Source organism: Dipteris shenzhenensis, chromosome 7 (genome assembly GCF_047967505.1).
Source record: "Dipteris shenzhenensis isolate YYH24624 ecotype China chromosome 7, Dip_SZ_1.0, whole genome shotgun sequence".
Classification (NCBI taxonomy): Eukaryota; Viridiplantae; Streptophyta; class Polypodiopsida; order Gleicheniales; family Dipteridaceae; genus Dipteris; species Dipteris shenzhenensis.
Window position 1 is genome coordinate 54,227,833 of NC_141602.1, and position 26,646 is coordinate 54,254,478.

The following is a 26,646-nucleotide window of genomic DNA, read 5'->3' on the forward strand; positions in this document are numbered from 1 at the left end:
TTTTAGAAATAATTGGCTTTTATTATTTGGGGGGAGATTCCCATGAAAATGGCTCAAAACACAAGGCAGTCTCCCCAAAGCCTATGCCGGAAAACCAACAAGAGGACTAACCACAAAGATGACCACTAGCATCATGAAGACTACTATTGATCACTAGGAACCTTTTTATTGGTAATAACAGAAAAATCTACCAAAGTCATCTCAAATACCCCACAAGCGCAACATGGCACATCTATTGTGCCGCGACTCACCTCGAAACACTAGTGGTTTCTTAGCATCCCTACTGCTAATAAACTCGATCTAGCCAGCAAGCCACCAGAGTCGAGTATAGCCTCCAATTCAACGTTAACGAGAAATGAGCCATTAAAGTCGATTTGCAAATAGCTCCTTGTAACCATCTCAACGAACAACCTAGGTTTAGCGACACCCACTTGGCCAATTGTCTCCTCACCGGCACCCAAAGATGAAGAATCTTCCATGTAAGAAAACTAGCCATACACCCTTTCCAAATAGCTTCTCGCCACCATTTAAGACCCCACCTAAGCCTCCATTTGGCATTAAGCCTTCTGACGAAGGAATGTTGATCCACCAAATTATTGTAAACCACACGGCTGAGATTTTCCTTAAGTTTGTTTTCCCCAACATCCATTGATTAACACGCAAAGTAGCTGCCACCACACAATTGGATGGCCATGACTCCGGGATCATAACAAAAACCCTACTTATAAAAATCACCTCTCTTTTTTAGGAACTTTAATGGGCTAGGTTATGCTTTCCAAGAAATCTCAAACATCCATTTTTGTAGCCCTTCACGCTACAATTGGGCACCATACTCATACGAGAGAAGATTTGTAGTCATGAGTAGAAAATTGTTTGGGGGAAAGGCTGACACAACTTCTATGAGATAGACACAAAAATCACTATAAAAAGGCGTCCTTATTATAAATCTCTAACCAAAAAAAGCTTTGACTAATTTGATGGTTATATAGAAAGGTTTTGACATTTTAAAAACATTATAATTGGTTGGCCACACTACCAACGTTCATGTTAGTCCATTACTTAAATATGCAAACTATAATACTTAAGAATTTGAGATGCTACATAGATTTAAAATGAAAAAGTAATAGCCTTTAGCTTGAAGGACATTCAACATCCAATAACAATTAAATTTGCGAGTCATTTGATGTCTTGTCCTATCAAGCATGCTTCAACCCTTGACAAATTAAAGGGTTTGGCTGATTGTCACTAATGTAACTATCAATTCACATTTAAAGTAGCTAGTGACTACCGCATCAAAACCACCAATCATATAATCTAAAATAGCTAGTGTCCATATATGAGTATAGAGTAATGTTGAAGTCACATAATAAGTTCACATCCATAGTAGAGCTTGTATCCATTTTATCAAATTTAATATGTAACTAAAAGTATTGTAGGAAAAGTGTTCCACTATTCTCTCAATATTTGAAACCATAAGAAAGAGATAAAATCCACACACACGTGCGTGCACACACATAGAGACATAAACAAAGACACAAACGCAGAGACATAGACATAGAGACACACACACGCACACATGCATGCACATACATGTATGCATGCATGTAATCCCACGCACACACGCACATATATGTGCACGTGCACGCACGTCATGCAACGTGCATACACACATCATACACTTATTTCTTGGTAAAAGTCACACATGCACGCACACATCCCCTTACTCTGGCTTCCCTACAATAGTAGGGTACTTTAGAATTTGATGATGGCCTACAGGTTACTTTTGCATATGGTTTATGCCTGCGTGCGCTCCAAAAAAGTAACTTAGGAGCTGTGAGACATTTAATAGGATAAATGAGTAATTTTTGTACGATTACTTTATCCACCCTTGGAGACAAGCCGCAAAACGGGTCTATTCTTCAAGAACTAGTTTCACAATAGAGGGTGTCAGCCTCCTACAATTGGAGGGGATCCCAAGAAATATATACTACGAAGGAAGAGTTAGAAGTGGGGCACATTGTTATAATTTAAACATGTATGCTGATCTTTGACTTTATAAGTCCTCGAATGATAGTATCCAGTCTTCACTCATGCCCTATAGAGCACCGCCTTCAATGCTCTCAAGATCAAGGAAGGTGAGGCATGGTGCTACTGCAACGGTGTCACGAAGCTCAGTTGTCTACAATAGAGTGAATGGAGATCTCAGCGATGCTCAAAGATGATAGAGGACCACAAATCATGCAGATAATTGTTGTGCGCATAGATTAGAGCTCGTGATCGATACAATTCAACGATGTTGATCAAAAGCAGCTACAAGAAAAGCAAAAGAGGCATGAACGGAGGGACACAAGATCACTGCCTAGTGCCACTACTATTAGGTCCCTGCTTCACGTTCCAAATCCAATCCAAGAATCACAACCTCCTCAGATGACAGACGATAATGAGGATGATGTTGCATTTTTTGCCAACTGTCCCAAGTGCCACATGGCTTTGATTTCCTCCTCCTCCTCAACACCTTCCCGTCGCTTACTTCTTCCTTCCGCCCCAGAGATTTGCCTCATCCTTTTGTTTGGCTACATCACCTTCTCTATTTAACTTCCTTCTCCCTCTCTGCCTATAGACTCTTTCATTGGGTAGCAACTCTCTAAGTCCATATGCCTTAATGTGGTCATATGTTTGACACTAATCATCTTTGTTTTAGACTCGATCATATGAGAGAGAGAGAGAGGGGGGGGGGGGAGCAGGGGGGCAAGAGAGCTAGATAAATATGCACTCATTCACTCAAGCTCAAATAGCTCTACTACTCTTCTCAATTTGTTTCGAAAAGACATCATTTTTGGCACACACACACATAGAGACTCAAAGGTCAAGAGCGACTTTCAAAAGCAAGATCAATCAATATAATTAAATGATCATCAATCTCTATCTACCTATACCATATGTTCAAGTTTGATGCACTACATTCTTTGACACGAAGAGCTCCCATTGACAAGTGTTCAATATACCCAACATAAAAAGTATAAAGGAAATCATTTCTCACTTCCACTAATACACTAGTACACACAATTACCGGCTTGTGATTCATTTCAATCTTGTTCAAATTTTATGACTAGTTAGTTAGCAATCTCTATATGTAATTCTTTGATCAATATGGTTTAATGTGAATGGTGGAGAATTGTGGATATGTATTACTTATTTTCATGATGATGCATTATTGTAAGTAATTATGTAAAACTCTTCGAAAATGTAAAGATTAAATCAAACTCTTTTTAATACAGGTTTACAATTTTATTCTAGTGTTTATAATAATGTAATATGCATGTCTCTTACAATATTGCAACCAAGAAGGTCATAAGTCATGTGACCCCTATTAGACTAGTGAATGTGCACAACATAATGCAAGGATATATGGTGTTGCTGATAGAATAGACTTTATTGTTGGTGACTTCTTCCAGTTGCCTCCATTGCTAAAGGTTTGGTTTGCTGACCTCAGTATAGTCTATCACTTTTATCAATTGTTGTTATCAATAACATTCTTAGGTATAAGAAATTCATGTAATAAACTCAATGCCCATGTTTCTTTGGATTTTATGCCATTCATATTTCTTGCAAAGAGAAACCAAAAGGCAACTTCTATTTCTAAGTTCTTGGTTATATGTGTAGATTTGTTACACAAGGTAAACTCCCAATTGGGTCAATTATATTGGCTCTTGTGTTCCATTTGACCCACAGACATGCTTCTTGAAATGATGTTATAGAGCAAAGGAAGTAGTGGCTTGGTCTTCGATTATTGCATTCCACTTTCTAAGTTTTCACATGTCATTGTTATACTCACCAATATTGCAAGAGATCTAGCATTTATTTCTATCTTTCAAATTCAAACTTGTATTCCAACCATCCAATGCATAGAGAATGAATATGAACTCATTGAAAGGGAGGCCTATCAATTGGGAAATAATGTGCAAAAACACATTGAAAGTGATTTCTTTTATTCAAATATTTTTTTGCTAATCATATTGTTGATTTTTTAGAGGACCATGAAGCAACATACAAAATTGAGTGCCAGTGTATCCACACAAAGCAAGGCAATTGTCAAAGAGTAGACTCTAGATCACTTCCATAGGACTGGTTTTCTTGCGTTTGCTGCATATTCTGATTTCTACCATGGCCTGCAGATCGGCCTCCTCTACCTCTGCCTCTACCTCTGCCAGCATTTGAGTAGAAGACAGTTTCTTTTGAAGTTCCTGCTGAAGAAGATGCACCCCCATTTCTCTGCTCTTCAGAAATTAGAAGAGCAATCAACTCCTCAAAATCAGGAAAGTTTTCACGGACGGCAATAGATGTCCGGAACTGTGCATAATCCTTTCCTAGACCATTCAAGGTCGCAGAAACCAAATCGTCATCATCCACTGGCGACCCAATGGAAGCAAGTGCATCTGCAATTTTCTTCACTTTCATATGGTAGTCATTTATACACAGCATAAAAGCACTCGAACCCTAGAAGTCGCCAATATTCATCCTCTTGCTCCCGCACCACTGGCATTCCCTCTTCTTTTTTCATAGCCAAAAATAAAATTATCCTGCCGTCTGGAACACATATGAGCTTTCAGCAGTCCTCTCCCTTGCTCAATCATAGTTGTTCCTCTTCTAGTTCTTTCAATACTTGGCTAGAATCTAGTGATTTCCTACAATCAGCGCCAACTTTTAGAATTGTATATCCACTACTTGCACCAAATACCCAATAACTATACATTGACCTTTGTCTACCTAATCACAATCTACTCTCGTCCTTCTGAAAAGTAATTTTTGGCCTTGCCAGTAGTTTGCTTGAGCAAGGATTGATATATGGCATTCGTGAAGCTGTTGTTGAGACTTGACCTTGAGCCTTTCTTCAGAGAATACATATATATGTGGTTATCCAAAATTGAAGAGAACCTTGCCAAGACGCGCGAGAGAGATTCGGTCCAATTGTCACAATTTCTTAAGCTCTCATGCATTTTTGTATAGATTCCTTTTAGGAAACCTAATATCAGTGGATATTCATGCTTTGAGCACCTAGATTCTTTGTTGTTCCATTTTAAAGTCTTGCACCAGAAACATTCCTTTAAGTTTTAGAAGTCCAGTATTTCTAGTCCAATTGTCACAATTCTAATAGCTGTTCTGTAGATAGGCCCACCTGTTCTGTAGATAGGCCTGTTCCTGAGGTTGGCCTGCTCTTGGGGGTTTGACTACTGATATCAGCATTTGCTAACATGGCTGCTGTGCAACCTGCTGATGTAGCTGCTGCCATACCTATCCTCCCTGTAGGCTGTCCTGTCCATCTGTCCGTATGGCAGTACAGTGGTTTGAACTCTGATTGAACCTGTCCTAGATCTTGCACCTTGAGCTGCTTCTTGAACGTTGTCCTAGATCTTGCGCTCATGAGGCAGCCAGTGTGGGATCTACATGGATCTCCTACAGCAAAGGCAGATGGAGGTCCATGTGGCAGCACCTATACCAGACAGATCTGCTTGTGCAAGATCCACAGCTAAACGTTAGCTGTGGCTGATCTATTTTCTGGCTGTGTGCAAAGTTGCACAAAACGTTTCCATGCAGGAAACGCGGTAGTTTTGAAATGTTTTTGAAACGCCATTTGAATTAATAGGAAACGGAAGGGGTTGGCTGAATAAAGTATATTTTTGTTCACATACAGAAGCTAGCAACTTAAAAAAACATGCACCATATAAGCTAGACGTGCGAGTGTGCATGCAGGGTCACCAAGCAATCATAGAAAGCACATGCCATCCAATTGTTGATGGATTGAGACAGGCAATCTATTAGAAATGCAATTACTGGAGAGCACCGACCAATCAATGGTCAAGCAATTGGATTCTTGGAGGGCATGGAGCAGATGATCCTTGAAGATGCGATTCGTATGGTGCATTGACGAATTAATCGTCACCCATGTAGATCGTCTTACTCCAAGTGTTGTGTCACTCCTGAAGCCTTCGCTATGCACCCACGATGATAATGCTTGCAAGAGCTTGCCATCATCTCTTGTCAGTACCTGCCCTGTTGGCTTTTCTTCTGGTGCACTTGTAGATTAGGCGTTTCCAAAACGTTTCCAAGTTTCGGAAACGCCCCAATTTTGGAAACGTTAGGAAACAGGGTATCCTAACTTTTTTGGACGTTTCCTGCAAGTTAGGCTGTATGGCAGCCCTTGTGGCTACCCTTAATTTGTAGAGTTGAAGGATACCCAAAGCATCCCATTCTGCTGAAGCTGAAACAGACGTTGCGTCTACAACCTCAAACTCTGATGGATGGCTTAATCTTGGACCCCTGACTAACCGTGCCTGCTTTATGTGGTTAAAGCCATCAAATCCTGTTTCATCCTAACTTGCCATCCATCAAATCCTATCAATTTAATTAAATCCACCAAATCCTGTTTCATCCTAACTTGGCATCCTGATTGGACACAGCCTTATGCTAGATCATTGAAAGACTAGCTACCAATTTACTGCGAGAGCGCTAAAGAACCACTGTAAGCACTCCAGAAAAGTGTAACCTCGATAAGAACCTGATATTACCAAAAAAAGTTGTGGGGGAAGGGGGCCTGCTCATCGAAACAGCTTGCAAAACAATGCAGTCATGTTCTCACTACCGAACTTCAAAGGGCCACTCACTTGTAACAAGGACCTGTCAAATGAACAGAACCTGCTGGACATCCCCTTTTAAATATGAGTGAGAGAAGGCATGACAGTGCCAGTATTGTTTATGGGATAATAAACCTGCCACACTTGACACATGGCAGCCCCAACATGTAACCTAGTACACTACTAATATCTGGCACCTCACTACTAACTTCGGTTCTAAAAATGCCATTGCATTTTTTTCTCTTGGACAATATTTCCTCCCTCCTGCTTTTGAAAACCTCACTCCCACTTGTTACACAGCCTATGAACCATCCACAGTCTCATCCTTAACGTGTCCTTGTCTTGTCACTTTGTTTTGCAATAGCCATGTAACCGATTCCCTTGCAGAAATTCTGTATATGAGGTTGAGACTACCACCCCCACCAACTTTCAGAGCTTTGATGGTGATTAGGCCACATCTCAATACAGAATAGCTCGGTCAACTGATTTTCTTACGGCCTAATACCATCCTTATGTTATTTCTTCATCCAGTAAAATCCCACCATGACCCCCTGGATGTGTTCGGATTTTGAATGGACCAGGCATCGTAGTCCAGCATTCATGGACAACTTTCGCCAGTCCTGCCTCCAGCTGCATACAATGGAGTGATCTAAGCCCCCCTTACTAGGCTCTGATCCACTGTTATTGATGGCTGCATGCATAAGCAGTGTCTTTCAATGCAATCCTTCTCCCCACTTTAACTGCATAAGCGGCAACTTCACCGTAATAAAATAAGTCTTTTGAACTGCAATCGCACAATTAAAAGACTTGGGTACTATCAAACTTTCTGAATCCAATGATTGTGAGCACCATGGCTACAAATCTCAAACATAAGAAACAAGTGAGTACGAGTACTCGGGAGCACTGCCTTCAATTCTGCCACATGCAAACGATTGTCAAGATGAATGGACGATGCACCCGCTTGCAAATGCAAAGAGATTTGCAAAGTGTGTGTGTGTGTGTGTGTGTGTGTGTGAGAGAGAGAGAGAGAGAGTTCTTAAAAAAAGAAGTGTGTGTGAGTGACTGTGTGTGTGAGAGAGAGAGAACCAAAATAGAAGGGGGCCACTTGGCAACAAATTGTGTGGGACACTTTTTAACAAAAATGTAACTAGAGCACTGCCTGGAAGGCAGTGCTAAAAATTATGCATCGACTCCAATGCAGTCCACAAATTACAGATTCTTGTTATTAGAAACTATGAATTGACTCCAAAAATAATCCAGAAACTACAGCTACTTATTGTTTCCTGACACAAAAGCATCAAAAGAGTAAAGCACCCCATTACTCAGAACAATTTTTTACACAAGCTAGTGCACATGACCAAAAGAGCGAGACCGTAGGTCACAGGGCCTAATTCAACATGCTGAGATGCACGCCAGATAGTCCCTAGTAGTAATGAATACTTGCGATCTCCTGAACCATCACATTTATTTACAATGGCTGAACCCATTGCAAACTTGCAATCACGTTAGCCCTTGTGAAATTGCAATGCTTCCTGCAGCTGGCTATGCCCCACCGAGAGTTGACTGAAGACAAAACAGGAATGGGTGTCTTTCCCACCCCCTAGTTCTCAACCAGAAACTTCACCTTGAAGGAACAGTAGTACAAATTGTTGCAATCATACACAGGTGATATAGCTAGGTGATTCCTCTAACTCTATTTATATCCTGCAGCGACTTAAGGAAACTCTTCCATGTCAACACACACCCTATTCATGTCCACTAAATATTTTGATTCCCTCAAGAAGTTTTACAGTTGTGACAATTCGTGGACAGTTTCAGAAACGATTAAGAGTGTTCCCCTACTAGGATTTTCATTCATGTTTGGAAAGTTTTTTTATGCGCTGTGTAAAAGGAAACTCACGTTTCACATTGTTGCTGTTGTCCTGCTTTGTAAGAGTGGGAGCTTTGGGTGACCGCATTTTGAGGCATGATTGGAGGCAACCTTGATGGAGGCAAATCCTGGTGACTCGATCAATTTAGAATGTTGACCTGCCAACATTCAAGTCAAGACTGGAAAGCCCGGCTTAAAGGCAGCTGACGTTTCACACCTTGGCTAAAGTCATGCTTTGTAAAAGTGGGAAATTTTGGCAGGCATTACTAGAGACAACCTACTAGAGACAAACCTTGATTAGGGATTGCTGACCGTCGTAGAAACTCGGTGACTCGTTTAAAGCAGCAGGAAGGGAACTTCATGAAAAGGTGCCACTCACCAGTGATTCCAGACGAATATATCCTCTCTATCTTCAACTGTCACTAACTACATGCAATAAGTCACTCCGTAACCTTGCATTGCGGAGAAAGAACTTTCATATTCCTTGGTGCACTAAGTCTTCTTTCGTTCCTTCCAAATTCTTCGTTGCAAAGACAGATTGAATAAATAGATCGGAGGCAGGCTCTACGTATATTCCGCTCATTCGAATTGAAATTTGGAATTGACAAATGGCACTACGAGCAAGCGAGCTTACCGAAGACGAAAAACTTCATCCCTATGATGCTTAACAACCTTCGGCCCAAACTGGCCAAGAAACTTATTTTAAAAAACTTATATGCATTACATTATATTTGGCGAATGTTAAGCAGCAATAGACAGCAGCAACCACAACTGGCAATAATATCAAATAATTTTAATGTAATGAAAGTCAATTTAATCAGCCAGATTCTCAAGTCAGTCGTCTATCGGTACTGTCTCCATGGGTAAATGGTACTTTTCCATGTAGTATTTCTCCAATTCATCCACACCAAGTTCGCAGGGAGCGGGATCGTCATGACCGACTAACCAGAGGAAACGTTCAAAGAGCAGCACATCAAAAGGCATATTAAGGACCCCTTTTTGACTGAAACCGAACTCTTCCTTTGCCTTCTCCAGCAGCAAGCGAAAGACGGGATGGTTCAAGTAGACAGCAGGAATAACGAACCGCTTTCGTTCTCGACCGACATAAACAGCCAAGAAGCCTTGCGGCACATCTCTCGGAGGACAGCAGCATCGACCTTTGCTCTCACAGGAGGGGTCGACGCAGAAGTGCCAGGGACGGAGGATCCAGGGGGAGCGATGGCGGGGGTGCAGGGCTCGTTTGGCAAGCCAGCGCCAATTGTAGACCAATTTCTTCATGCGACGGAATCGGCGAGACTCCATGGGGGGAAGAGGAAGGGGAAAGAGATCAGGAGGGTGGCAGAGCTGTGGCTACTGCTGCTGCTGGGGCAACTGAAGAAGGAGGCATGGAAGGAAAAGGGTGAATGTTAGAGGGAGGAGCAAGCAGCGACGAAGAGGCTAATGGTAGAGGCTATGGAGCCAGAGTTACAGAGGCAAAGGGGCATGGTGACGAACGAAGTAGACGAAGAAGACGAAGAAGAAGAAGAAGCTTAACAGGGAAAAGAGCACCCAACACACAAGAAACCAATATGGGTATGTCCCCCCTTTAAGCCCATTCCTTCACAAACCTTGCCTTGAACGTGGTTCACTCTCTTTTTGGAAAGCACTCTCGAGTGTTGTTTTGGGAACCACTCTCTTTTTGGAAAGCACTCTTTTTACGCTCTCCCAATTTTCTTTTTTGCCTTTGTTGTTTTCTATGGTTGCAATATGGTTGTGTATAAGAGAGAGTGGTCTCACCAATATATGAAAAGTGTTTTTGACTGGATTTTTGGCCCTGCAAGGTTGGGCAAAGGTTGGGAAAAGGGCCTTCCAATTAGTTGTGCTGTCATGCGATGTGTGGCGACAGGGCAAAGTCGGTTGCATGAATACGAGTGGGGCAAGTCGGTTGCAGAACTTGGTAGAACATTGGACTGTTGAAGTAGATGTTATTCGTGGTTTTCGGTCGTGGTAGTTCCGCTATAAAAGGGTGCACGGCCATATGGTAACGGTATCTGCAGTATTGTGCTTCTGTGCCCGAGGATTTGAAGTGTCTATAGTCTTGTGCTTTTGTGGCTGAGGATTTGAGGTATCTGGAGTTCGAAAGGAAGCTGTTGGATTGTGATCGGAATTGCTTGTGAAATGGAGATGGCTGAATGCGTGGAAGGTGATTCGTTGTTTTACTGTGTTAATTGTTTCCGTGATGCTTTGAAGATTCGAATTTCTACGGACTTTGTTGTTGTATATGCATTTTGGTTTGTAGTCGCTGGATGCAGTCGCCGACTAATATCTATTGCCCTCCCTCGTTCAATTTTATATAAGCGCTAGTCTAAGACGATTTGCTGGACGCAGATTCTGTGACCTTGTTCTATCATCTGTGACGTTATCTGTCAGTGTAAATTAACTTCAGAAGTTCGATATAGAATGCTTAGAAGGCACCACGACGATGAAAATCTTTCCAGGAAGGACAGAGTAGAGGCTCAAGATTCGATGTTCTTCTATTGTTCGTTGAAGAAGAGCTTTCTACCTTATAGCCACTGCCATAAGTGTCGCCCTCTTTCTTCTCACAATGTGTTTAACTTTGTTCTCTGACTAGCACAAGGGTAATTGTGCAACAATCATGTAACTCGTAGTAGACCTTCGACTTAGATCAAACATCACGTATGTCTATTCTTTCTTTCTTGTACTAGCTTGCATAGACTAATCGTAGGCAGCTCACGCAATTCCTGGGAATGACTCGACACGCCATTTCTTAAGTTGGTTGCAAGCATCAAGAAAACTCGTTATCCTGTGTTTAAGATTCCGCCTGTAGCCTCTGTCTCCATTTCTTAAGTTGGTTGCAAGCATCAAGAAAACTCGTTATCCTGTGTTTAATATTCCGCCTGTAGCCTCTGTCTTCATTTCTGATAGCGATCAACCAAGAGGACTTTCCAAATGGAAGTCTATTGGAAGGATAATACTTGCTAGTGCAAAATTTGATGACAGTCACTTCGCAGCCAATGATAATCTTTGAAGTCATAACTTTCTTGTAGCTGTGCGTCTATAAATTTTTCTCTGTTTGAATTGAACCGAATGATATTGTTTGGAGTCTAAGTCACATATATGTCTCTGAACACCTGTATTAGTACCTGACTTCTCTTGGCTTGTGAACTCTCTCACCTCCTCGCTCTTTTCCCCTATCATTGAATAGATGTAGCGAGTGAGCCTTCTCCCTTCCTTTCTTTTTCTGTCATTTATTTGGTGAATGCAAAGCCTACATGCCTGTACCCAGCAATCCAATGCTGCTCTTTCCCTTTGTTTTTCTGTCATGTACTTGCAGTATTCTTTGTGGAACACGGGTATGTGTTTTTGTTCATTAAAGCTAGAAACTATGGTTTATTTGTAAATATATTCCAGCTGTTTGCTGTACGCTTGCTTGCACTGTGATGGTGCGTAGAATCTATGTTGTGGTTGGTTATTGTATGCTTGATTGTATTAGTACGGCTATGTCTTCGAGGATTTGTGGAAGACATTGTCAATTGAAGGCATGACATTTTTTGCTGATACCAATGGTTTTCAATGAATGTACATATGGAGTTTGAAGTTTACTTAGTGCTTCAGGTCATTAGAGCTATAGCTACTTCAAAGTTATAAATTGGTTTAAAGAGTGAAGACTCTATAGTGGTTGCCATTGGGCAAAATTTTAATAAGTAACATTTCAATAAGATATTATTGGAGAAGTATATGCATTAGCAACTCTTTAATGACATGTCATTAACCAGATTATTGCAGGAAGAATGCCTAACATGAATGTATTTGAATTTCTTGAGTATTAGTGTGTTTAATTCAATATTGAAATAATAATGGAAGCCATGGCATATTAATATATAACATTTTAAAAGTATAAAAACATGCTTCTATTAATTAGTTTTCGTAATGCTTAACTGAAATTGTCATTCATTTGTTGAATTTTCTCATAATGAGTGTTACAATTTCTTCAATGTTATTTTCTTTGTTTTCTTTCGTATTGGCAGCAAGTAGACGTTATTGTACATGTCTGTACCTTCTTGCTTACTACAATTTAACATGGTGTGTTGGAATTACGCATGAAATTTATGTACTAATCAACCTTCAAATTTAAAGTTGATTATAGTTAGCCAGAAGAAGAAGATGAAGTGCAAAAAAAGAGAAGACTCTAATGAAACCTTGGTATTATGAGAATGCTAGAGCTTTAGGGTTTTCCAAGTTTAGGAGGACACATATGCACTTGTATAGTCAATAGTAGCATATGTACATAGGCAAGTCTCATTGTTACATAGATGTTAAAAAGGCTATGATATGAATGTATCTTTCATAATTTGTACAACAAATACATTTGTATTTCTTTAAATTGTATGCTACATCTACACTTTATTATACGAATATATAGCTTGGAAGCTATACAATGATATAAATTAATATTTTTCTACGTTTATGGTGGATGGTAAATGCGATTTAAAAATATGTACTTTTTATTACATGTTTTGAATTCATAATATGCAAAGTATTTGATATAGCAACTATAGTAGAATCGACATGTGAAACTTTGGAATTAACGTAAGATATGGAAATTACAATAAATGTAAATATTTCAGACTTAAGTAGCTACTACACTGAGAATGATGCAATAGTCCTTGTCGAATCTAATGGGGGGAATCATAAAATTTTGCTGTTGTGATTGTCAACAAGAGCTCTGAGAAAAAGATTGTATGATGAAGCAGATTGTAGAGAAGACAATGAGTGAGCTAGAATCTCCACAAGAAGAGATGCCTTACCACACTTTGACCATAGAGTCTTCATATAAATTGAGTCTTGAAAGCGAGTACTCACCTAGTGAATGGCCTTCCTTTACTCATTCACGAAGTAGATTTATCCGTCAAGAATGGGATATTCGAAGGAAGAGTATTGAATAAATATGGAACTTGGGCCTTACAACAAGTCAAATTAATCCCGATAGAGAGGGGGCGGTTGTATTACTCTCCTAATAGGTGAGGTTTACTATGCTAACTTTGTTAAGACGTTGAATGTAAGAGATTTCAATTTGTAATACAAATACTCGGAACAATGGAGGGACATCTGATTACACTTGGTGTTTGATCCTTCGACTAGGGTCGAACGTTCTGAAACATTTACAATTGACCCAATATTTGTTCTGATAGTATCTGTAAGCACGAAGAAAATTGCAAAGAGAAAATGAACAAAGGACATGAAAACTACTTGCTATTGGTTACAGTCTCAATACCAGCGATAACATTGAAGCTAATTTAAAATCCAAAATTGGATACACAAAGTTTGAAGACCTGCGTACTTCTTTGGATCACAAAGAAAAACTCAGGAAAGGTGCATTTGCAATGATGAGGCAATTAGGTGCGCCATCTTTATTTATGACATTCATGTGCAAAAAGAATGTGGGAACCTTTAACAAAATGTTTGTATGACATATAATCAACTAAAAACAAACAAATCATAACAGAAAAACACACAAACATTGATATAAGGGACTTAATAAGAAATAATCCAACATTTTGTGCAAGGTATTGTACTCACAAAATCCAACAATTCCTCAATCTAATAATGAAGGACGATGAAATACTTGCAAATATACATGATTACTTCTTCGTCATCACAGAATTCCAAAGCAGAGGAAGCCAACATGAACATGGAATTCAAGACAATAGTGACATCACATCTTCCGTTAATAAGTACATAACGTGTGACAAAAACCCACTACCACCAAATATCAAGGATCTTCAAGCACACAAACATACATCTACATGCCATAAGAAGAGAACCAGCATTTGTGGATTCCATTATCCCAAACCTCCACTTCATGAAACAATGATTCTAACCCCTTTACACGCCAATGATCTCCACATTAACAAAGAAAAATACACAAAACTTGCTACACATTTACATAATATAGACATCGAAAAAAATACAACGTTCACTGAGTGGATTGATAATATCAGAATAAATATATCAACATATGTGCTAGCAATACAATCACAAATAGGGAGGCCAACACTATTCTTGAAAAGACAACCAAAGGACATTTTCACAAATGCTTTTAATCCAAAAATGAGTTTCCTATGGCAGTCAACTATGGACATACAATACATTATGGACCCATATTTAGCCACAACATATTGCACCTTATACATTACAAAAGTGGATGACACAATAAGAAAAAGTCTCTAACATACAATTAAAGCTTGCATACAAACAATAGTATTACGTATGATAGACCATGAAAAATGGGAAACACATTTTTGCATGCACAATAAATGAGTGCACAATTGGCATCTTTCATTACTCTATCTTTATCCTTACATATTCAGCCACGACATAATGCACCTTATACATTACAAAAATGGATGACACAATAATAAAAAGTCTCCAACACAATTAAAACTTGCATACAAACAATAGTATTGCATACGATAGACCATGAAAAATGGGAGACACATTTTTGCATGCATAACAAATGAGTGCACAATTGGCATCTTTCATTACTCTATCTTTATCTTTACATAGAACAAAAAGGAGCTTCTACTTTATAAACACAAATAAACAAGAAAACAGAGTACTCATCCTCAAGCAAAAGAGACAATTGCAACATCTCCCCAGTGAGTCCACCAACATAATGTGTGACACTATCATCAATAAATACACATGGATAACATTTGCCTTGCAATATTTGCAAGAGAATATAACTACAACAATGGCAACATTAAGAAAAGACACAGACCAAGAATTATAAGATTTGTGAAATTGAACATCATCAAGGATCTATAGAATTACTATCGTGAACAAGTACTATTATACTATCCTTTCAAAGACGATGAAAACCATGATACATGGTTCTCGAAAACAAGCCAAAAATTCTGGGCACGATAATATACTACAAATACACACAAGATGTCAACGATGACCAAAAAGTAGAAAAAAGGAACATTCCACAAAGGAATAACTATGATACTGACAATATTGACAACAATGACATCGAAAAAAATGATTTCCCCACATATGACATTACATTTGACATGTGCAGTACGAATAAAAAAAAGAAAACTGACAAATTTATTATTCCAATCAAAAAACAGATTCTTATGCATGACGAGTACTTCAAGATGATTCGATAGTGAACAAAGATAACTATTTGACAATAATATGATACACAAAATGATTTATCCCACATAAAAAAATCATTTATTTCTCACTGGTGGAGATGGCACATGTAAAACATACCTTCTCTTACTTATAGTCCAAGGCTTACTTTGGTTTTATAATCGAACGATTTCAAGTGTAAATTATGAACTACTACATGTATTGATGCTAGCTTATATAAGAAAAGTAGCTTACAACATAAATGGGCTCACTATACACTGCGTGTTGCATTTATCATTACAAACAAAAAACTTAACCTCCCTCTCAAGGGAAAAGCTTAACATACTAATCCATCTTTATGAACAATTACAACTTATTGTCTTTGATTTATAGGAAGATGTACTTTGGATTTTTCAGACCTTTGTATGAGAACATTCAAAAGAAATCATTCAGAATACTTTGGAAATGTCGGTATCATATGCTGTGGAGATTTATATCAAGCCAAACCAGTAAGAGATAGCTGGGTATTCAAATCAAAGAAAGACTCATTACCAACAATAGCAAACACATACTCGCTCACAAAGCCACGATGTTATGAATTAAAAATAATAATAATATTGAGTTCATACAAACATTGAACTCTTTCAGAAACTGTACACATACAATTGAACAAATACTATACATAAACCAATGCTGCCTTCGTGAGCCACCCAAAGACCATACTTTCCCCCACCTTTACTATACCAATCTTGAAACAAACAAACATAACGACAAAGTATTCCATCAAGTAATAGGTAAAAAATGCAATATCAAAGCAATCGATACATTCAATGATGATAGTGGTATCATGTCTAAAATTTTAGAAAATCCTAAAGCAACAGATGGACTACAAACAAGTATACAAATCAAAGAAGGAATGTTAGTTGAATTATGTGCAGGGAACATTAACCAACAAGATGGATTAGTTAACGGCGCCGATGGAGTTTTTATGGGCATGTCCACCTACGACAACAATGACATTGTGTGGATTCAATTTTAGAACCCACGAATTGGGAGTGAAACCCGACAAAACAACTCTCATGCATACACTACAAACATCAATCGCAAATGGATACCCATATTCCGAGTTACAAGGGAAGTACAAATTGTCCTTTCTAAAATACAAATCCTTACTCAACAGCAATTCCTAATCCAAGTAGCTGCTGGTAGAACAATACACAAAGCGCAGGGTAAATGGATAAATAGCTTTCTCACTAGCAGGAATTCGCATGCACAGCCTTGCATATAGAGCACTTTCACGTGTAAAAAACATAGAAAACCTTTACTTATTTCAACCACTCCAACAACAACATCTCCTTATAGACAAAGATGTTCATGAAGAAATGGAAAGACTAATGACTCAATGAAAATGGAAATCATTAAATAAAAAAATCCATCAACACACAGACACAACTATACTGATACAATCTTTAAACACTAGGTCATTACATAAATACAAAGACGATATACGAGCCACAGAGTCACTTATAAACTCTAATATTATATGTTTACAAGAAACAAGAATCGAACACTGTCAACCATATCTAACATCCGACTTCCAATATATAAACAATCACAACAGCTGTACCCTAGTACGAAACAACATTGTCATTGAAAAAGCAAACAAAATTTCACTACATGGAATTGAAATCACAAGAACTCAAGTCAAAACAAAACATGAAACATATGAAATTATAAACATATATAGACCACCATCCGAAAACACAAAAACATTCTTTCAATTACTATGCAAAAAATTATCAGCTGATGACACACAAAAAATAATTCTCATAGGAGACTTCAAAATTGACATGCTTCAAAAAACAAAAAAAGTCACAAATGTTGCAATAGATTATGAACACTTTCGGCTCCACACTACAATGCCATCATATCACAACAATATATGGCTCACAACTAGATCATATTTGGACTAACATGTCTAACAAAAATAACCATTGTGGATCTGCATATGCATATTGGTTAGATCATTCTATGATCTACATACATGTTGATAACTAAGTCCCTAGAAAAACTTTAAAATACAAAAACAACAACTATGAATAACTTCAGCATCCGCTAAGCCAAAAAAAAAAAAAAACCTAAATAATTCCAAAAACTCAAAATTAAAAGCTGTTAATTCAAGAAAAAAAACCCACAAACAAGCCAAAAAAAACATATCAATTTACAAATAAAACAATTCTACCTTTACTTTGCATACACAGCACACTAACAACTGAAAATCCTTTCACTACCTACTCCTCAACAATAACTAAGTATGCAGCTCCATAAATTCACCAAATCGAGCCAAATCTACCAAAAAAAAAAAAAAAACAAGCACAAAGTTTAAAAACAAACAATACCTTCATCCATGTACCAAATCCATACACCTTTCACTAACCTTATACCAACTCCACCCTTCTCAAAGCAGGGCCTTAGTGGATCCTCCACCTTGTTTCTACGTGACCCATATGTGGTCAACACTAGACCCATGGTGTTGTGATGAGTTGCTCCATTTTTTGTGTTTGCATGTACTATAGAAGGTCTTCCTATTTTTAGAGTTTGAGTTGTAGTTAATATTAAAGTCCCCTATTGTGTCTGTCTCGATGCCCTTTGGCAAATCACTAAAATAAAGATCCTTACTCAACAGTAATTCCTAATCCAAGTAGCTGCTGCTAGAACAATACATAGAGCGCAGGGTAAATGGATAAATAGCTTTCTCACCAGTAGGAATTCGCATGCACAGCCTTGCATACAGAGCACTTTCACGTGTAAAAAACATGGAAAACCTTTACTTATTTCAACCACTCCAACAACAACATCTCCTTATAGACAAAGATGTTCATGAAGAAATGGAAAGACTAATGACTCAATGAAAATGGAAAACATTCATCAACACACAAACACAACTATACTGATACAATCTTTAAACACTAGGTCATTACATAAATACAAAGACGATATACAAGCCACAGAGTCACTTATAAACTCTAATATTATATGTTTACAAGAAACAAGAACGGAACAATGTCAACCATATCTAACATCTGACTTCCAATATATAAACAATCACAATAGCTGTACCCTAGTACGAAACAACATTGTCATTGAAAAAGCAAACAAAATTTCACTACATGGAATTGAAATCACAACTCAAGTCAAAACAAAACATGAAACATATGAAATTATAAACATATATAGACCACCATCTGAAAACACAAAACATTCTTTCAATTACTACGCAAAAAATTATCAACATTTGATGACACACAAAAAATAATTCTCATAGGAGACTTCAAAATTGACATGCTTCAAAAAACAAAAAAAGTCACAAATGTTGCAATAGATTATGAACACTTTCAGCTCCACACTACAACGCCATCATATCACAACAATATATGGCTCACAACTAGATTATATTTGGACTAACATGTCCAACAAAAATAACCACTATGGATCTGCATATGCATATTGGTTAGATCATTCTATGATCTACATACATGTTGATAAGTAAGTCCCTAGAACAACCTTTAAAATACAAAAACAACAACTATGAATAACTTCAACATCCGCCAAGCAAAAAAGCAAACAAACAAAAAAAACTTAAATAATTCCAAAAACTCAAAATTAAAAGCTGTTAATTCAAGAAAAAAAAACCCACAAACAAGCAAAAAGAAAACATATCAATTTACAAATAAAACAATTCTACCTTTACTTTGCATACACAGCCCACTAACAATAGAAAATCCTTTCACTACCTACTCCTCAACAATAACTAAGTACGCAGCTCCATACATTCACCAAATCTAGCGAAATCTACCCAAAAAAAAAAAAAACAAGCACAAAGTTTAAAAACAAATAATACCTTCATCCATGTACCATAATCCATACACCTTTCATTGACCTTATACCAACTCCACCCTTCTCAAAGCAGGGCCTTAGTGGATCCTCCACCTTGTTTCTACGTGACCCATATGTGGTCAACACTAAACCCATGGTGTTGTGATGAGTTGCTCCATTTTTTGTGTTTGCATGTATTGTAGAAGGTCTTCCTATTTTTAGAGTTTGAGTTGTAGTTAATATTAAGGTCCCCTACTATGTCTGTCTCGATGCCCTTTGGCAAATCATTGGAGATGTTGTTGAGAGCCTTTATCTGCTTGTTACTGCTTAGTTTCAATACCGTGAGGAGGCACTTGATGTCTTCCTTATGGGTGGCTAATGACCTTGTGTTTAGGCTTTTAATTATGCTGCCTTTTCATTCTCCCTACTTTTTTGGTTGTTCAAGACTCCACATTGCCCTCGTGCGAATCCTTTCCATTTCAATTGAAACTGCGGGGTCCACCTTTAATGTTCCTTTGCTCCAGTTCATTGAGCAAGTATAGTTTGCTATTGTTGTGCACGCACGAGAGTTGTGTAAATGAGACCATGTGTCCCTATGCCAGAGGGGTTAAAAGCAAGGGATTCCATGGTTAGGCCCTGTAATCTGTGTATCATTCTTGCCGACGTTGGATTGGGAACCATATTCTAGAAGCATTGTTTAAGTGATTGTTTCTGACCTGGAACTCTCTTGTGATTTGCCCTATCAGTGTCCATTGTTTTGGTGTTTCTCCACTGTAGTAATTACTGCGCTCGACCCGTGCTTTAGCACAAGCTATGTGTGTTTTGAATAGCATTTCCGACCTTTTGGATGCAGTCATTTGTAGGGATGGTATGCTAGAGGCTAAATGCAATTGCCACCTTTGCAGCCTCATTTGTCTCCCTGTCAGTTTTCGTTATGTAAGATGTACAGTATGACGCTAGACCGTGCGAGTTTATGGCAAATTGGATGTCTATGTTTGCTTCCCACAAGGTGGATATTGATACATTGAAATTGTTTGTGTAGGTTTCCTTTGGTTCTCTTTTCAAGAACAAAGTCACCTGGCTGACGTTGCTTCGAAGTGCAAGTATGTAATCCTCCTCTGACAGCCCAGAATTTTTCAAAAATTGGACAAAACTGAGCGATGTTTTCATGTCAAGGAACATGTTTAACAACTGCTTAAAGTCTTTCCTATGGCTAGCTCTATGCGTTAAGCTTCCCAGGGGTTGCAAGATCCGAGTTGTTCTGATGGGTGCGCATTGAAACCCAAACCGGCATGTCCACAAATTGTTCCACGGCTCCTCCCTCACATTGCTCGTACACAAGAGCATCAGTTGCCCACAGTAGCCCATGATCATGTTCGCTACCCCGATTTTGAAACTCTGTAACAAAGAAAAAAATCTTATGCGTGATCCAGAATAGTATTGTCCTGCGTCAGCAACGTTTTCATTGCTCGAAATGTGTGGGCGTAGTACTGTGCAATCATGTGACAAGGTCCGACCTGATCATATGTTGCAGTCTTGTTGGTGTGTTGCCATTCTCAGGTTCTCTCATGCCACATGCTATTTGTTGTAGCGATGAGAGTAGTGGTTCCCATCGCTTCTTAACCAGCTGAGAATGTCACAAAGAATGTTGGAGGGCCTAGTTGTCGAAGCATTGCAAAAATGTTTCGTTTTAGCCTTTGTTTGTAGTCCGCTGATGTGCGTAGGCAAACAAAGTCTCTGTAGCCCATGCTTGAATGTAGCAGTCTCTCGATGTTTGTGTCTTCTAGTGCAATTCGAGCTCGTAAAATCATTCCTTACAGGTGCCCCTTACGCATACGCGCCCAGCTCGACGATGGCACTTGCTTGACTAGCACCTTTATTTTTTTGAAGAAAACATTCTCGATGTTGAAAGAAAAACGTCTATCCTTGTGTCAGCTCCCACTTCACAATGTCCTTGTAGGTTCTCCCTTCTGTCTTGCCATATAATCTTTGTGCTCGTAGAACAATTTTGGAAAACCCATCTCTTCACAGTGCTCGTCAAAGAGCAGGCTCAAAGTGATGAAGCCTTCCGAAGGGTCCACCACTATCATTTTGTCTTCGAAGTCAATGACTTGCTGTGCTGTGTAAATTATGTGTACCAAAGTGTTTGTGCCTTCAATGTCATCGACGTTGTCATTATTTGGCATTTGCAAAGTGGATAGCTCGATCAATTCATTGTTTTGGAGATTCTCAATATGTTGAGTCCACAACGTGTTAATGCATACTTTATTGTCTTTGTACAATGGGCTATTGAGCAGCTCTTGTAGTGAATGCATCGTGGTCATTGGGCGGACCAACCCTTTGGCGTAGCTATGGTTGTATTGGAGATGGCATTTGATTGTGACAACCACCATTGTGCTATCATCGATGAATCACGATAGCAAATTTTGAGCTTTATTAGTGTCAGCGAAAACGTTGACAACGCTTCCATGCAGACCGGTCAACTCTTTGATTTGTGCAAAGGGTATTTTGATGGATATTCGCCACTCCTCCAGTTTAGTCAAAGTGGATGTATACTTTGTTTTCAACGGAAGGGCCGCGACGTGGCACAAAAATTTAGGTTGGAGCCTCTTCTTGATGTGGTCATGGCACAAGGAACACAAATGCCGACCTGCAATGGAGACAAATTCTGGGTATAGTCTCTCTATTTTCAGAGACACATCGTGCTCATCTTTAGTTGGTCTCATTTTGGACTTGAGAGTCAAGCACCCGCACCTTCAACATTCATAAGTAGGCGTGTCTTTGATTTTTCATGGTAACGCCTTTACGCCTTATTGCAATGAGGCATGTCTTCTGCTCGACCTCTTAGATCCACTCATCCTTGGAAGGGGGACATGAAGAATGGTGTACTGTGGGTTGTTGACGTTTGGTAGGTCGCTTGTTGGAGGTTGACATTAAATGTGACTTCTTGAGTGGATTTTGTATACCTTGTTGCAAATGCATTTTTCACTATATTTTTTGGGTAGAAGATCATTGTTGAACATCTCTACTATTCTTCATGCGGGCTCTTGAGGGAATGCCTCCATCATGTGGCAGAGTTTCTCCTCGTCCTCTAGTGACCATGTGACATATTTGCACGTGCTCTCCAGAAGTAGTGGGAGAATAGTGGTTGGTTTGCTAGCTTCATTCAACAGCAATAAATGTCTTTCCGCTCTAGTAGGTGTGTGGCCCACTTCGACAGGTACCAGATCTTTAGATTCAGCAAATATCAATAGTTTGAAACAATCCCCGAATTTCCCATGGAAAATTTTCAAGGAGTTGATCACCATAGGGCACACATATGGTTGCTCCTAGAAGAGTGTGGCAACAATGGTTCTATGCTCCGTGGTTGCTTTGATTCTAGAAGGGCTTGAGGATCGCATGCATCTCCAAACAACCTAAACCCTCACGAATCACATGCTGCTCCATAATGTCTACCAATGTTGTGCACTCTGCTATTTGGTAGAAAGCGAGAAAGCACCTTAGGATGTCTATGTTGGAAGGCCTTGCAGTGTTGAATATTTTGTTGGGTTCGTGCTTTGCAAGCCCAAATTGGGTGATAAGCCCATTTGTGCAGCCCAAGCAAAAAGAAAATTTGTTTGACAAAGGCGAGTGCAGATAGTTTATGTTTTCTTTTAATTTTATTGGTATTGAGTGCGAGAATTCAAGCCATGAGGAAAATGTATGCACTTCCTAGCTACACGTGTGGAGAACATGTACATTGCCAACATGTACATTGCCTAGGAATCTAGTAGCATGGAGCTGGCACATGATAGCAAAGGCATGTGATACTTTATTGCAACTAACTATATGTACAATGTGTTGTGTTATTTGGGTAGAAGGAAACACAAATCAAAGTTGTGCATGCCTAGAAAAACTGTACAATCCCCTTGATGAAAATACTATAAGCACTTATTTTATTTTTTTCCTGGTGTAGCGGATTCAAGTAGTTGCCGTGAAAGCAGTCTCACGAAGCCGACACTATTGATTGTGAAATCCCTAGCTGGCTTCCTCTCGAACAAGGATTCCTAATAACAATGCTGTGGCTGTGGAATTCGATGAATGGGCAACAAAGTCCGAGCACGTCGTCAACATGGGTTTCGCAAATCTGAATTGCAACTTGCAGGCCCTTGTAGCCAACCACACACCCTTTCAAGCAAGGCACACGCAAGGCAACTACGCACTATCGCAACTGTAACAGAAGGGTCACTGATGATCCCTAGTAACACGCGCTCTAACACATCCACCTCACTGGTACTCAACAAGCGAGTTGTTCAAGCCAACAAAGTGCAAGACATCGCTAACCTGCGAGGTCACCACAAAAAAGGACGAGGAAAAGTAGATAATACTCTCGCTTAACTTTGTCTTGCTCTTTATACCTTTTTCCGGTAGCCTAGTTAAGACACCTAACAATCAAAAGTCGATTGCAATGCTGTGCGCAGGTTGCCTTCTGGACTGCTGCAAGGATGGTAAAGTCAAATACGCTCAGGGCATGTCATGCACGCATGAAAGAAATGTTTTTTACGACACACATCATGATGACCTCATCCACGAACTCATGCACCAAGCGTGCAAGTGTGTGATGCCTCTCGGCCAACAAAAGTCAACTGCATAGCAACTAACCATAGTTAGCAAGGCTCAACTGGCAAAATTTGTAAGGAGAGGATCAAAGGCATGTGCTTTCTTACTGTGGCATGATCTTCAAGGTTAGGGTTATTGGAAACAATGATCTGGTCATATGGTGGGCCATCTTGGTCTACTTTGATGATGACAAATGTGATGGTGTCCATCAATGATATAAAGGATGCTTTAGTTGACTTGATTGGCAGCCCATGGTATGTACACTCTTAGATATTTTTTGGGGATGAAAGAGACCACACCATCAAATGGTTCACCCTTGATAATGGTTGTTGTTGCATCGACACGCAATGATACAAAGGAGGTCCCACCCTTGCCTGCAATTTTTTTAGTAATGGCAGGACCCTCGACCCGAAAAAAAGCATCGACTTGGAGGAAATCCTTCAGTTGTGGTACAAAAGCGTGCAGGACATGGAGTGTGATTGTTTCGCACCATTGTGAGTCAGTCAAGCCCACTCGCATGAAGAGTGCGTATGTTGCGTCCCTTGCTTTGAAAGTGCCATACTTGACCAAAACTTTTCCCTCGAACGCAAATCAATAGGGCACGTACTTAGGGGGCACGTACTTAGGCAAAGCTTCTATCCGCAAGACGGGAGAATATTTGAGTTAACGAAACCTAGATCTATGGGGGTATTTCCTATTGTTGTTCCGACATGTAGGTTGAAGCATTATCAACGACGACCAATTCTTTTCCTTTGCTTTGGCTTACGTTGTCTACCAAGTTTGAGCTGGCTAGGGAAAAAAGTATTTTGACATAGTTAACCCTTGTTTTAGTTAAGAATGTATTGACTTCCATATGAAAACTTTAGTGTGTGCTTTGAGGGAGCAAGTCTTGTTGGGAATTTAGTGTGGCAAGGCTCCTTTTTCAAATTAACTGCATACGTTTTCTAGCAATGTTTGTAAAGAAATAGCAACGAAGAAGTAGACCTTATTTATTGAAACCCATGGTGAGAAAATTGATTTATATAAAAGTGAGAATGTTAGAGGTTATCATTGGCATATATTTTAGAATGTGGGGAAAGTGGGTTTTCAAAGCGAGGAAACAAAAAACAAGCTACTCATTCACAACCTCTGATTCACTATCATCTTTTGCAAGGGGTGGACCAATTTTCAATTCTATCCTACAATGCATCGTCTAGACACAACCTCTTTTCCTTATTTCGTTCCGAGATGCTCAGCAAAAAAATGCAATCATAAGGATAGCAACAAACACCTCCAAAGAACATGCAAGTGTCAGGATTAAATTTCACCTTCGGTGTAGGCTTGCTGCGATGCAACATGAAACACAATTTTGAGAGTTTTTGGGGTGTTCTTGTTTATCTTTGAGTTCTTGAGAAGTGTTCCATCTTTTCAAGTGGATTTGGATGATGTCAAGACAAGTGGAATGTCGGTCACGGTCGTTGGTCTGGGTGCAATTGTTTTTAGCAACAAGCACCCCCAAGAGACACAAACATAACCTGTGCTGGCAAGAGCACGTACATGTTTTGTGAGACAATCACTGTAGTGGTTCACTACAAATATGAGGGAAAACATGCGTGGTGAATTTAAAAAAATGATGTACGAGAACACAAAGCTGCTCTAGCGTTTTGGCTGTATCCAACACTGGAAGTAGGGAAAGCAGATGGACAAGAAATTTGGAGCGAAGGGACGTACACAACACGGCATATTGATGGGCGCAATAGCACAAAGCTTCATACGTAAGGCGAAGAAGATTGAGCTGAGCAAAGAAAATGTCATGCCGTAAACGGGGACGGCTAAATGAAAGCAGAACAATATATGTGTGTAGATTCAGTCATACGAACGAGCTTGCAGATCGCTATGCAGAAGTTACCTTTGTTTTTTTGAGCATGTGATCCTTCTCCGATTTCGAGAACCTTGGTTTTTCTTTTCTCTGTGCCTAATAATGTTGCCTCGTTTTGGGAGTCTCGGCAACATCTACAGCAGCGACACTTGAAAAATATAAGCGACGAACGGATCGGGAGATGGGATGTTTAAAGAGGATGAAAAACACACTTATCACGGTAACGTGAGGTAACCTCTGCAGCACATCCTGGTCGAGGCGGCTCAGCCATGCTCATCAGGTCTGTAAGTCAACCAAAACACAAAACCAAAAAAGAATAGAGATGAAAATCGAACGTGGAAACGAATACGGAAGTAAAAAACGAAATGTGAAAGTCGAACCCAAGTATCAACCTCTACCTTTTTCGAGCTACCCACTAGAAATGTCCATGGAATCTCTGCACAACTGCTGCTGTGACTTGGTAGACCCATGCTTTTCTTTGCCTTCGCCTCCCATGATCATAAACAACCTCAGCTAAGCACTAATGATTGTCAGCATACAACCGAGTTGCGGCCTTGCAAGAACTTGCGAGCTTCTTATACATCAAGTGAGGCATGGCAAACATGACCACGCAACCAAAATAGTACCTGCATGCTTTGCCCATGCCCTTCCTATTAATAGAAAGGAGCAAC

General features: G+C 39.4%; 1 protein-coding gene across 1 annotated transcript; it reads right to left on the reverse strand.

Moving 5' to 3' along the window:
- Positions 1–9,204: 9,204 nt before the first annotated feature.
- Positions 9,205–10,110, reverse strand: LOC147900509 (uncharacterized). The gene has a single exon (XM_087376776.1). The coding sequence runs from the start codon at positions 9,802–9,804 to the stop codon at positions 9,337–9,339; it is 468 nt and encodes a 155-aa protein (XP_087232902.1). The 5' UTR covers positions 9,805–10,110; the 3' UTR covers positions 9,205–9,336.
- Between the last annotated feature and the right edge of the window lie 16,536 nt (positions 10,111–26,646).